Source organism: Tenebrio molitor, chromosome 3, assembly GCF_963966145.1.
Source record: "Tenebrio molitor chromosome 3, icTenMoli1.1, whole genome shotgun sequence".
NCBI lineage: Eukaryota > Metazoa > Arthropoda > Insecta > Coleoptera > Tenebrionidae > Tenebrio > Tenebrio molitor.
This window is the reverse complement of record NC_091048.1, coordinates 29,218,293-29,231,624: the sequence shown is the minus strand read 5'-3', so window position 1 is coordinate 29,231,624 and position 13,332 is coordinate 29,218,293. Positions and strand designations below refer to the sequence as shown.

Here is a 13,332-nt window from a genome sequence, read left to right as displayed (position 1 = left end):
ACCAGTTAAGTAACTAAATACTCACTCACATTTTGATTTTTTTTTGTATGCAATTAAAGCAAAACAAGAAACGAATTAAGAATGCTGTTTTTTTGGGAATTTCTTACCACGTTAAAAAAATATCTTTGTCACGTCACTCGGCGAACGTCAAATGTCAGATGTCGCCACCGTCCAAATATCAAACCACCGACATTTAATAATTTCTTTAATATTGCTTAGAATCAGAAGCAATAAAAACAACTTTGTGTTGATTTTTTGGCGCGACTTCTTTTATGATAGCCACATACTTTTATATAACAGTACTTTATTCATTATAATAATACAATATGTACAACCTTAGATTAGAATAAAGTTAATTTCTCTGATTTCGATACAAAAATACTGCTCATATTTGACAATTAAGTACATAAAATAAAATTAAAACAGACTTAAAAAACAAACAACTAAAATTTAAACTACTCCTAATTCTTCACCGCTGCCTTCTTGATCTCCGTGTCGATCTCGTACTCTGGCTCGCTCCCCACGTTCGTGTCATAATACGCATAATCATAACTGGCATCCTTGACCTTCTTGTTGCTCGATCCTCCCAGATTCTTGTTGTTGTTGTTGTTGTTATTGCTCGAACCTCCCTGATTCTTGTTGTTGTTGTTGTTGTTCTTATTGTTGTTGAATGGCCTGGGGGTGGACTTGGGGTAGTCCGTCGCTTTGGGCGTGTTGGGACTGACGGAGAATGGCCTCGGCGACTCGAAATGCGGTTTCTGCGTGGACGGCGACACATTCTTGGTAGACTTGGAGTACTCGTTCCTGCTACTGGCGATATTCTGGCTGTGAGCCGTCTTCAAGAACTCATCCTCGTTCCTGTCGTACTTGGAATTGTAGGAACCGTCATCGTACTGCGTCTCGTCGAACCTGTTGGACCGCGCCACGGGAGTCGTCGACGAGATCTTCGGCACTGTTGGGGTGTACTGCGTGAAGGGAGTCGTTCTCGGAGTGCTGTGTTGCTGCTGATGGTTGAAGTTGTTCTGCGAGTTGTACTGCGTCGTCTGTTGGGAGATCTGCGTGTAGGCGGAGTTGGTACGAGGGGCGAACGTCGAGGGGTAGTTGCTGGACTGCGAGGGAGACTTGTTAAACTTGGGGGCGAAGGTGGTGGGGTAGTTGTCTGTCTGCTTGACGGGAGTTGTCGGTTTCTTGCTGAATTGCGTCGAGTAATCGTTTTTGAACGGAGTACTAGGGAAGTCGCTCTGTTTCGTCGACTTTACTTTAGGGATGTCGTAGTGGGTGTTGAACTGGGTAACTTTAGGGGGTTGAGTCGGGTAGTTCTCGGTCGGCTTGCTCTTAGGCACGTTGTACTGGGTGTTGTACTGATTGTTTCGACTGACCGGGGCTTGAGTCGGATAATTCTCAGTCGCCTTGCTCTTAGGTGCGTTGTACTGGTTGTTGTACTGACTGTTTCGACTGACCGGCGCTTGAGTCGGATAATTCTCAGTCGCCTTGCTCTTAGGTGCGTTGTACTGATTGTTAAATTGATTGTTCCTGTTCGCTGTGGTCTGAGTAGGGTAGTTCTCAGTCGGTTTCACCTTAGGTATATCGTAGTGAGTACTGAATTGATTATTTCTCGTCGACGGAGCTTGAGTAGAATAACTTTCTGTCTGCTTTTGCGTAAACCTCGTGGTCGGATAGTTTTCAGTGGGCTTGTTGTACGACTGTTTGGGGAAATTCACCGGATAGTTCTCCGTCTCTTTTTGCGGCGCTTGCGTCGTGGGGTTGTACTGCCCGTTGTTGTAGTTGTTCTGGGTGGTTTGTCTGCTAGGCGGACTGTTGTACTGCTGACTCTGCTTGAATGGAGCCGGAGTGCTTATCGTGTAAGAGGGAGTAGGCGAGTTCTGGGTCTGTCTGAAACTGTCAGCGTTGTTGTACTGTTGTCGCTGACCATTTCTGGGTTTGTTAGTTTCGGCAAGACTGGTTGTACTGACAGGGCGAGGAGTTGTCGGCACGTAACTGCTTCCGGCAAAGTTGTTGACAAATCCGGTGGGACGACTGGGGCGGTAAGTTTGCGCCTCGAAATTCTGTTGTTGCCGGTTGTTATTTTGATGGTCATTGTTTTGGGATTGCCTGTTTTGTTGTTGCCGATTGCTCTGGTCATTGTTTTGACCTCTGTTGTTCGATTGTTGACGGTTGTTGTTCTGGTAGTTGTCTTGAGGCCTGTTATTATTCTGTTGCCTGTTTTGGTGATCGGTATTTTGCTGTTGGCGATTGTTTTGATAGTCGTTCTGTTGTTGACGATTGCCTTGATAATCGTTCTGTTGCTGGCGGTTATTTTGATAATCGTTGTTTTGGACAGGTCTATTATTTTGTTGCTGTTGGCGATTACCATTCTGCTGTTGGCGATTATTTTGATAATCGTTCTGTTGTTGGCGATTGTTTTGATGATCGTTCTGCTGTTGGCGATTGTTTTGATGATCGTTCTGCTGCTGGCGATTGTTCTGCTGTTGACGATTGTTTTGATAGTCGTTTTGACGATTGCCGTTCTGGAAATCGTTGTTCTGCTGCTGTCTATTCTGCTGACGATTTCCATTCTGGAAATCATTCTGCGCAGGTCTGCGATTCTGCTGATTATTATTCTGATTATTGTTGTACTGTCCATTGTCATTCTGAGCAGGTCTTCTCTGCTGCTTCCTCACCAATTTCTTCTTCTGGAACTGATCATTGTCCTGGTTCGCGTTGACGTTATCATCATAATCATCTTCAGTTTCCTTGCCACCATTCTTGTTGTTAAAGAAATTCGAGCTGCTGGATCCCTTAAATATATCCCTGTCATTGTTATTATTCTTGTTGTTGTTGTTATTGTTGTTGTTGTTGTTGAAGTTGTTCTGGGGCCTGTTCTTCCTCAGTGGGGCTTGTTCCTTGTGCTGGTTGACCCTCTCGGACTGGTGGTCTCGATTCAGCCTGGCATCTCCTGTCTCCGCGCGTTGAAGAGCGAACGTTTCTTCATCTTCACCGTATTTCACAGCTTTTGACTCAAAACCTAAAAAATTGGTATTTAATCTGGTGCTCCGATTTCAAAACGGGGCCACAAATGTAAATCGCGTTTTCGTAACTGGCAGACGACATAACGAGTTTAGCATAACGTGCCAGTCGACTTCTTGCAGCGTGTGCAACACCCCCCGGAGGCGAAGATGCAGCTGGAAAGTGAAAGTGCGAGTACCTGATCCGATGCGGTAAAGGTCGAAGTTGTCGCTGGAGTAGTACAATGTGGAGATGTCGCAATCGACGTCCTCCCATTCGGCGCAGATCTGGTGGTCTTGGTCGAACGCCGTTCCGTTGGGACAGAGAAACCGGAAGTCTTGCACCTGGAATGGAGCAATGCGACCTTGCCGAACAATGAGGCGATTGTACTCACCCCGACGCCGGCGACCTTCACGCAGATGTGGAACATCTGACACATCGTCTCCACGTCCGCGTAATAGCCCCCCAGGATTTTGTCCCGGCAGGAGAACATCGTGTCGGGCATGTTCTCCAGGCTGTACATCGGGAAGGGGCGGTGGTTCAGGAACTGGAACTGGGCCCAGGAGCAGCCCAACGCGGCTGGAATTCAAAGCGGGATAAGAATCCGACTTTAAAGAATCCGGGAGCGCAGCGCCATCTGCGCGGTGCGCGAGGACGCTGCATTCCGGTTACGCAACGTTCTTGTAAAATATCCACTTGAGCAATTTAGGCGAGATGAGATCGAGGATTTCGATAAAGGTGAGAATTTATTAATTAATTAATTATTCATGAGGCTTAATTGAGTCGGTAAGGCAGGGCGCTACGACGTCACGTTATGGCAGGTCGTGACCTAGTTTGTGTCAGCTTATGAATTACAATAATTGCGAAAATGTGTGTAAATGTTAGTGAAGAGGACAACTCGATTCAGTAATTGCAACACTTTCAGAACTCTTCAACGAAAGGTAATCAAAACTGCGAGGACAAATTTTCGATAATTTGCTAAACCTAACCTCACAAATTGTGTGGATATTTCAGTACAAATTAATTATTATACACCCTACAGCGTGAATTTCAACATTTAGTTTCACAAATTAGTGTACAGTTTTCAATTTAGATTTTTACGCGACAATTATTCATAATTTTGTAGTTGAAAGAATTAATTTGAATAGTTAATGTGTGGTTATGTAAATGTAGTGTTTATGCATTTAAAACCGGTCACCAGCTCTCGAGACTACCATGAGAGTTGTGACGGTGGTGTTACTGAACAAGACTCGTGTACAGTTTTTGTTTAATTTGTTTATTGTTGGAATCGGGGTCAAAAAAATTTGGGTGAAATTTTTTCTCATAAATTATATAAATATAATTATATAATGTTCGAGGCGGCTCTAGTTGCAGTCACAATGCGCCTGTGATATTTTTTCGCACGAGAAGGTGCGTAATAAAATGTAAAAAAATGGATTGTGCAAGAATCCAGCACTCGGGATGCCACTAAATTATCCACTTTGCACCAAGTTCACTTGCACTCCTTTGTTCATTGTACTCACCTATAAATATAAACGCACTGACACCCTTCATGTTGGTAAGCCACTGAATGACTGAAGAGACTCTCGGATGCATCTTGAAGATGTTAGTGAAAGGATGTCCTCTGAAGAGGGGCTGAGACCGGTTGGGGGAACGGCCGACCCAAAGAAACACTCTCGGTTTCTACAGACAAAGCTCGTCCGCTTATTCAAAACGAGAGAAGAACTCAAGGACGAGCGAGAATCGAATTGCGGAGATGACAATTTTCGATAAAAATAGTGTCCGACTCCGGGTCGACCTTCTGCGGTGGTGACCGGAATAAAGACAACACCGTTCGGTTATTCGATGAGATGCAATCGTGTTTTGCACGTTTACAAAACGACAAAGGATCAATTCGTGTGCAGAACACGGAGCCGAGCCCATCAAAGCTCTCCCATGAAACTTTCATTCCGCGTCCTCATATTTTTTTGGGGCTCGTTCCATGCTAAAAGTGCACCGGTCTGGTGACATATCGCAAAGTTCAGTACCGCAAACAGATCGAAGACTATTTGAGTGAAAGTGAAGCTGTAAGGTCGCACCGAGTCGTGATTTTTTTCTGGGTTGGAAGACGACCAGGCGAAGATTGTTCCCGTGTGAACACGGTTTGAGCATTGTGCGGAGGTTAGAATGCGGATTTGGACGCCAAGGATACGCTCGATCTGCCGTATTTTCTCCAGACCGGATTAGCATAGCCGACCCATCCTCCGATTAATAAAGGTCGCGGTGTCGTCACCGCAATTATTCCATTTCAAACAGTAAACACAGCTCGACTTGCACAAGTTCCACGAAGCGTCGACGCTCCCCAGAACGCCGTCTAGGCCTTGAGTCCTGGCAGAATTCTAAAGAAGCAAGACAATTACCAAAGACGTGCTCTGTTTGCTAGTTTTATTGATCGTTATTGTCTACATTGTAATGGAGGAAGATTAAATAAATTATTCTATGGACTAACGTCGCCGCAAATTGACCGGTACGGAAGCGTTGAACCCCTCCGCACCTGTCGCATTCGCAGGAAGCAAAGCCGGCTCTGTCTTGTTAGTTTTGCCATCGTCGACGGGAACCGAAGGATCGGGGACCGCCATGGTGGTCACACAGAATCTATTGTTCTCACTCACTGGAAGCGTCACGTTCGTTGTGGGACCCGGTTCGAGCGTCATGTTGGTGAAACACGGCAGATTGACAGTCGTGGTGTTGTCAACTGACGTCTTGTTCTGACACAGAGGGTCGTTGGCGTCCACACAAGGAATTGTACTGTTGACGCAGAAAGCGCCGGTGTTGTCTTGACAAGGCACAGTCGCGGCCATGGCGGTGACGCAGAGAATCTTGTTGTCTTGGGTGCAAATGGCAGCAGTACCCGGGACGCATATTCCGGTCGCGTTTTCGTTGCACAGCATCAAAACGTTTGACGGAAGAGTAATCTCCTGACGCTCTTCCTTGGGTTGGTTGTAGTAGTTGTACACTTTGTAAGGTCTGCTTACCAGACCTGAGACCAGATACCAGACAAAAAGACCACCTAAGACGTTGCGGAAGGCGTGCTTGCCGAAGAAACCGCCAGATTTCTTCATGCCGTACCCGCCGTAGCCACCGTAACCACCATAACCGCCGTATCCGTGCTTGTTGCCTCCGAACATAGACCCCATCATGCCCGTCTGCTGTTGAGGGTAGCCTCCGTACCCTCCCATGCCTGGTTGCTGTTGAGGATAGCCTCCGTACCCTCCCATGCCTGGTTGCTGTTGAGGATAACCCCCGTACCCTCCCATGCCTGGTTGCTGTTGAGGGTAACCTCCGTACCCTCCTCCCATACCTGGTTGCTGTTGAGGATGACCTCCATACCCTCCTGGATTCTGGTAGTGTCCTGGGAGTTGCTGTTGCTGACCGTAATTGTACCCCGGAGCACCGTTCCCGTAAGTGGGAACTCCCCCGGCGTTTTGCGGGTACCCATAACCAGGAGAACCTTGACTGGGATTGCCGTGTGGGTAGCCACCTGCACTCGGATAACCTCCACCTTGCGGTGGGCCGCCTGCAACGGGAGCTCCTCCGCTCTGCGGGTAGGCCCCAGCGTGGGAAGGATTCACGTTTTGCTTCTGCGGCTGATTGTTGTTCTTGTCCACGTTCCACCCGATCGGACGGGCGGGATCCTGCGGCGAGCCCCGCTGGACGTTCGCCGACTGCTGCACGTTCGCCGTCTGCTTCTTGTCCGCGTTCCACCCGATCGGACGGGCGGGATCCTGCGGCGAGCCCTGCTGCACGTTCGCCGTCTGCTTCTTCACTTCCGGTTCTTTGGGGGCCGACGGCTTGGGCTGATTGTTCCCGTCGGACGAGCTCTTCTTGCGATTCCAGAAAGAGAAGCCCGACGACGATGACGAACCCCGACCGCGCCCCCTCGAACGTTTGCAATCGGCGATCGAAGCCGCGATCACCAACAGGATCACCAGGGATGTTTTGAGACGCATGGTTTACGAGCACAACAGTTTAACTGTCGCGAGTTCTGCTTTGTTGACGTGAAAAAGACACTTAATTAAGGGTTTCCGTCTGCGACATGTCAAAGTTCAAAATGATAGCGGCTCTTGTTACTTGATTAAGGCTATTTGTTGGTCGCGATTTATTACGAGGGACAATTTGTCCAAGTTGTTTGTCGCTCGTTGAGGCCACCGTTGATGATTCACGCAGATAATGGGACAAGATAAAATCTTCTCAGATTGGAAACATTCCAACGGTGCATAATCACCGTTAAGTGTTTTTATTAAAGTTACGCAAGCAGAAAAACAAACGCAACGAATTACGTGGTTTGTGTGTTTTGTTCGCTAACTCTTGACACACGAGCCGCGCGATTTTGCGTCCCCGTTTGCAGATCCAGAAAATATCTCTTGGATGGAAATCTGGATATGTCGGCCCAAACGTGAGTCGAGGCGCTGTTTCACGGCTAAAGTTGAAGCGGCGTCCCTCACCTTTGGGCCGTGATAATAAAAAGGTAATAGGCCTGACATTTGGTATTTCGAGGAAGATTGCTCATCGTGGAAGATTTCCCACAAATAACTCTATCTGGTAGAGATTCCTGAGCGCTGAAATGGAATATATAAATAAGCATCACGGCGGTCTCCGCACCCATATCTTTGTCAAGCGCACTTTCCAATAGCGCACAGATGTACCGTACACATGTTTTCACCAGGAAATCTGTTTTTAATGATTGACTTAATAACGGAGGTCTCATTGAAACCGACAATTGATTATCCAAATATACTGTGATAAAAGATGCGATTAGTTAAGCCGTGGCGGGCAATTAATGGATGATAAAATTTTAGAAAGCCGCCTCCAGTACACCACAACCGGCAATTAAAATTGTTACATGCCCGATTAGATAATCGACGATCTCGGATGGATCCATAATGAAAACATTTCAAGGTTCGGCAAGATATGTCAGATTCTCACAGATTTGGCGCTTTCAAAACAAAGCCTACCCTTGAAATTTACATAGATAATGACAGGTTATTGTGTGATTGAGTTGTCACTTTGCATTTTTTGGGAAACAAGTGGAAATGTCAAACGAGCACGGCTTCCATTCCTGGGCCTATAAAACAATCGTGATGGCCCGATTGCGCAACGCCCGATGAGTTCTTCATTCTTCGCAATTTCTATTACCGAGACTTAATTACGATATCCTCCATCAAATCTGCAGCCTTTCCTGACTTGCGTCACACGCAAACTGCCTGCTAAAAATGCCACACATTGTCCCGTCCAGCCTTCAGACACCCCTGAGAAAATCCACCTTCCTCCTTTCATAGAAATTGTGTCGTACGTGGAGCCACACGTAATTCGTAACCTGACCTTTAGCCATTTTTTTCTGCATCAATTTGTTACATCGTAGAAAGTAGTGAAATGGTGAGAATTGCTTTTTAAACAACCGCATTGTTGGAGTTTTGCAATTGTTCGGATCTCGATATCGACGAATTGGGAATTGTGCGAAGGAAACCTGAACGTGTTAACACTGCAGAGAAGTTAGCAAATTTCGAAGAGGATGCACGGTTGCCAAACATCGTCGGTATATTGTGCGTTTCTGCCGAAATGGTCCATTTAGCGGAAAAAATGTTAAATGTCAAACGTTGGATAACTGACGGCTCTTCAGTTATCCAACAGCGCACGCAAAGTCGTTTATTATTACCTCACGGATTCTGGACAATACTGATGGGAAGAATTCTCGATTAAATAATGAGGGAGAGCATACCGAGCAGATGTTACAAGCCAAAAGTGGATTTCCTAATTGCGTAACCACCCACATCATCTCCAAATTTTCTGGGATGGTGTTTGGTCGAGCGTTAAAATCTCCGAATAAACAGTGAACGGAAATCTAATTGCGAAGCTCGACCTTGCTCACAACCAACAAATGATCTGGTTTAAAACGTCCTAATGATAGGCTACCACAAAACCCGCGGTCTTGCAGACACGAAAGTCGAATTAACGACTTGATGGTTGGCAAAATGGGTTCATGGTTTGTTAGCCAAGCACTTAATTTTTATTAATGGATTGGATCAAGTTAATTGAAATTTAATTGTACGGCACCCTTGAACTATTGTTTTGCCACAGTAGCGGGTGCCCGGATCGCTCCAAGATGTGGGCGTTCATTATTAATTCTCCGGTGTTATCTCCGATCTTGGACCAACAATCATTGATCACCAATACCACGACACCCGAGGCGATTCTCACTCGATTGTGCCAACCAGGGGTGGGAAGGAAACCAATTGTCAATAATTCAATAATAGGACTTGGAAGATATAGAATCTCGAGTGTAGCGTACTCCATCCTCTTTACGCAATCCTGCCCGTTCTAAACGTTTTCAATGTGATCTAGATGTGTTGCGAAATGCGCACCAATTAGGCACGACTCAAGACAAATGTGTGGCCCAGATGCAGCCAAGACATGTGTAGTTGAGACAGGACAAGTCTAGATGTTGGCAAATGCGCGGTTCTCACGGCGTTTCGCCATTAGCAGAGGCCTCCACAGTCAGTTATTGGTGATGGCGATTTTGGATCGATACGTCGCCGTCGGTGGGAAACGATCGAGATTTCGCCACCTGTCACAATGGGCTTGTGCACCGTCGACGCGTTTTCAAACGAATCCGGAACGCATTGTGTTGTCCAATTAATGTCAAGTATTCTCCGACCCACTTCAGGACGCCGCCAAGGCGAGGCGGATGCGGCATCTCAGGAAAATCTCGTTTCTCAATTGCATTTTGCAAAATCGATAATCTGACGTAAGGAGGAGTTATCTAATGTGTTTGTCGAGTACTCGCTACAGTTACCCAGTTTGGGCAAACGTGTCGACTTTCGTTAACCTCGATTTTTGTCGACTCTTGAGGTGTCCGCGGCTGCATTGTTGTGATTAGCATGATGACGTGTCGCAACTGTAAGAATAAATCGATGGGCGACTCATCTCGAAGACAACCACAAGCGATCGTGAGTTGCACAACTCGAGGCGATCTTATCGTCGGACTAATGTTCATATTGTGGTCGCAACTGTTCACTTGTGAAACCTCATTATTTCCATTCTTAGTCCGGGACTCCGGTTTGCCAAGTTTCGACAATTTGTTCGCATGATGTGTGAAACGGCTCTAAACAGAGCAAATCGAGGCCAATTTGCACACAATTGTCCTCGAGGCACTCCTTTCGAGGGGTTGTCCCATTGTTGAAGATTGGAAGGTCGCGAAGATGTGGTTGTTACGCAACAAACACCATTTGACTTGCTGATTCGGACGGTGCCCCAATCAAGACGCATTCTTCGGGGCAGAGGACGTCGCGAACTCGATCGGAACTCATAGTTCACCGATCTTCGCTTTCTCCGCGACCTCTTTGACTCGTCGTGGGAAAGTCGCCTCGATAATGTCATCGCAGATGCGACTTCCCGATTTGTGGGCGAGTGCGGATCGTGGGGCGCTTTCCTCGTGGAGCTCTTCGGACGAATTTTCGTCGGGTAATAGATGCAGCTTTGCGCAATCGGTGGCGATGGGAGAAGATTGTTTTCAGTTAATTACCCAACTTTAATTGGCGGCGGCTATAATAGATTGCGTCATTTGCTTCCTTTACATTTCCTGAGCGCTATTGTCTCAGAGTCGTGTAGGAATTTCACTCGATGGAATCTACACCGATCGAAGAGATCAATGCGGTTTTTGGAGATGGCCTAGTTTAACACACTTTTACTGCACTCAATCAAACCAAAGAAAACATTTTTCAAGCTTGGCGATTCGCGCTATGTAGGCAACCAGTTATACATCGATTCGCTTCGCTTTCTACCAATTAACGGACAATTTGTAATGCATGCATAATTTTCTGTTGATTGCATAGCACACATTTCTGATCGTTCAAGGTTGCATTAGTTTTTTTTCTCGAACATTTGCAAATTAATCGATGATTCTGGACCATCCAAGTCCGGGTGTCAAACCGACATCATTGAGACATTCCCACGATCATCTCGTTAACATTTACATTATTTATTTATTTAGGTGAAGAATACAAAAATCTCATCCCATTTAAACAAAATGTGTCGCAGTTTCTTCAATATTTACATTTTACGACGGTTTGGTATTTAACATGTAACACCGCGATATTTGCATAAACCCATATCTCTGCAGTTTGACATAAATCCGAGTTGTGCAATACTTTTTTGACATTTTTGCATACGATTTGTCGAGATAGGTGCAGTTTTTTTTTTTGTTTGGTTTCAAAAAAATTGGGGAAATCGAAGTTAAAGGTGAATGATTGGATTCACTTTCAATATTTCAGATGCAACGGTCGCATCCGCTTTCTGGTCAATAAATCTCTCCGTAAAGTTCACCTCGAGGACACGACATTTGGCATCGAATCTGTCAAAAATTAAAAAAAATTGCTAGGGGGGCACCCAAGTTAAATGTTTTTTTTTTTTTGTGTTTTATTTAATCGAATAATGCTGGACGCGTTCCTGATGGAGTAATAATCGTCTGGTTGCGACACGTTTGTAATGAAACGGCTTAATTAGTGTAAAAAATTAATTGCAAATTTTGTAACCTTAGCCGCAGCCTCGCAGCAGGGGTCGTGACGTTAACGACAGAATGTCATCTGAAATTAGTCAAATTGCAACACAGTGTAGAAAGTTCAATTGAGTTGTAAAAAATTTCAAGTTGATTTTGTGAGACTCATTGTAAGTGCGTGTTTACATAACAATTAGTGGTTGCGCAACACCGGCGAAAATTAAACGGTGTTATGTAAGTTGACATAACCTCACTTTTTTGTCCGGTTTCAGAGTCGAGATGGGGAATACGGTGTCCGCAGCGGAGATAGCGGCCACTCAGATCGTCCACCCGAACGCGTCAGCAGAAATACACAAGCGCGGCGATTTTGAAAAGGAGCAGATTCGCGCCTACGAGTTGAAAAACATCCCGGCGGAATGCCCGATGCACAAGAAGATTGGGTCGGGGGAGTGTCCCATCAATCAGGGGCAAGGCGACGTCAATCCGTTGAATATGGTAGGTTTGAGGTGGTGAGTGGTTGATTTTTAGTAATCGGAGGTTGTAGATGGGCCCCGCTAATCAGAATCCGTCGCCAGGACAGCCGTTCCCGCTACCGACACACCGACAAGTCTCCAACATTCCTAAAGCTATAGTCAAAGAAGGGGAGAGTCAGTTTTGGGTGTACCCCAGTCAACAAGTATGAACAAGTGTAAAAAAGTGTTTAGATTTAACATCAGTTTCTAGATGTTTTGGAATGCCATGTTGAGGAAAGGGTGGCGCTGGAAGGACGACGACCTCAAACCAAAAGACATGGATGACATCATTAAAATTCACAACGCGAATAACGAGCAAGCCTGGTTGGAAGTGTTAAAGTGGGAGGCTCTGCATGCCAAAGAGTGTGGAGATCCTAAGTAGATTATTTTGAGAAAATTAAAAACAAAACTGATTGATTTGTCTTCAGATTAAAAAGTTTTGGGGGTCTGGCAACAACCTACAGTCCTAGAGCCAGAATCAGGTGGTTGTTAGGTTATGAGTTGCCATTTGACAGGCACGACTGGATTGTTGACAGATGCGGTAAAGAGGTTAGGTACATTATCGACTATTACGACGGCGGGGTCGTCGACCAGAAGTATCAATTTGCCCTGTTGGACGTCAGACCGGCAATGGATAGGTAAAAAGGCAGTTTGAGTCATTGTTGGTTCTTGCCATTAGAAGCGCTAGAAGTTTACACTTGCCAAATAAAATATTCTAATTTAATTATCACCGGCATTCGTTGTCTGAGTCGCATTTTGTTTGATTTGAGCGGGGCCGCTGAACTCTCGAATCAAAATTGAATTCTATCCGAGACTCGAGCCCAATTTTGCGTTTTCTCGGCGCTAATGTACTTTCGCCACAATTTTGATGCGACGTTTCTCAGTTTACGTAAGTTTTAAGAGCGCGGAATTGAACAAATTGAAGTTTGTTTGAACTTAAGCCACAGGTAAAGTGAAACAAGCTCGAGGCGCCTTGTGTTGAAGTTTATGATTTTATTGATCTTTGCGTTAACACGTTTTCGTTTCAGCTTCGAAAATATCTGGGATAGGATGACTGTGGCGTGGTGGAGATGGAGGTATGGAGATTGATAATCCTGCAGGGGTTTGGATGATTAATAAAATCCGCCAGTAGTCGATGTTTTTGGAAATAAAAATGAGGCCTACGTGACTGTTTCTTTCACCTGCATTGCATTTTTATACAGTTGTTGTTGATGAGATAATAAAAATCGTGAACAATTTGTCTTTGTTTACACATTCCATTTGAATTTTTTGCGACGTGTT

General features: G+C 45.5%; 2 protein-coding genes across 5 annotated transcripts; one reads left to right on the top strand and one right to left on the bottom strand.

Annotated features, from left to right (window-relative positions):
• Positions 1–284: 284 nt before the first annotated feature.
• LOC138125837 (putative uncharacterized protein DDB_G0279653) lies at positions 285–4,690 on the bottom strand. Its single transcript, XM_069041373.1, has 4 exons — positions 4,530–4,690; positions 3,401–3,585; positions 3,206–3,350; positions 285–3,025 (listed from the first exon to the last, which is right to left on the bottom strand). Exons 1-4 carry the CDS (start codon positions 4,600–4,602, stop codon positions 462–464), a joined length of 2,967 nt encoding a protein of 988 aa, XP_068897474.1. The 5' UTR covers positions 4,603–4,690; the 3' UTR covers positions 285–461.
• Positions 3,640–13,289, top strand: Cchl (Cytochrome c heme lyase). 4 transcript variants are annotated; one of them, XM_069041389.1, is made up of 6 exons: positions 3,640–3,744; positions 11,812–12,034; positions 12,084–12,215; positions 12,263–12,429; positions 12,480–12,689; positions 13,080–13,289. In XM_069041389.1, the coding sequence occupies exons 2-6, from the start codon at positions 11,819–11,821 to the stop codon at positions 13,138–13,140; spliced, it is 786 nt and encodes a 261-aa protein (XP_068897490.1). In that variant the 5' UTR covers positions 3,640–3,744; positions 11,812–11,818; the 3' UTR covers positions 13,141–13,289. The 4 variants fall into 4 exon arrangements, with proteins under 4 accessions (XP_068897490.1, XP_068897488.1, XP_068897489.1 ...); XM_069041387.1 differs by lacking the exon at positions 3,640–3,744 and adding an exon at positions 3,802–3,947; XM_069041388.1 differs by lacking the exon at positions 3,640–3,744 and adding an exon at positions 11,165–11,283.
• Positions 13,290–13,332: the final 43 nt, after the last annotated feature.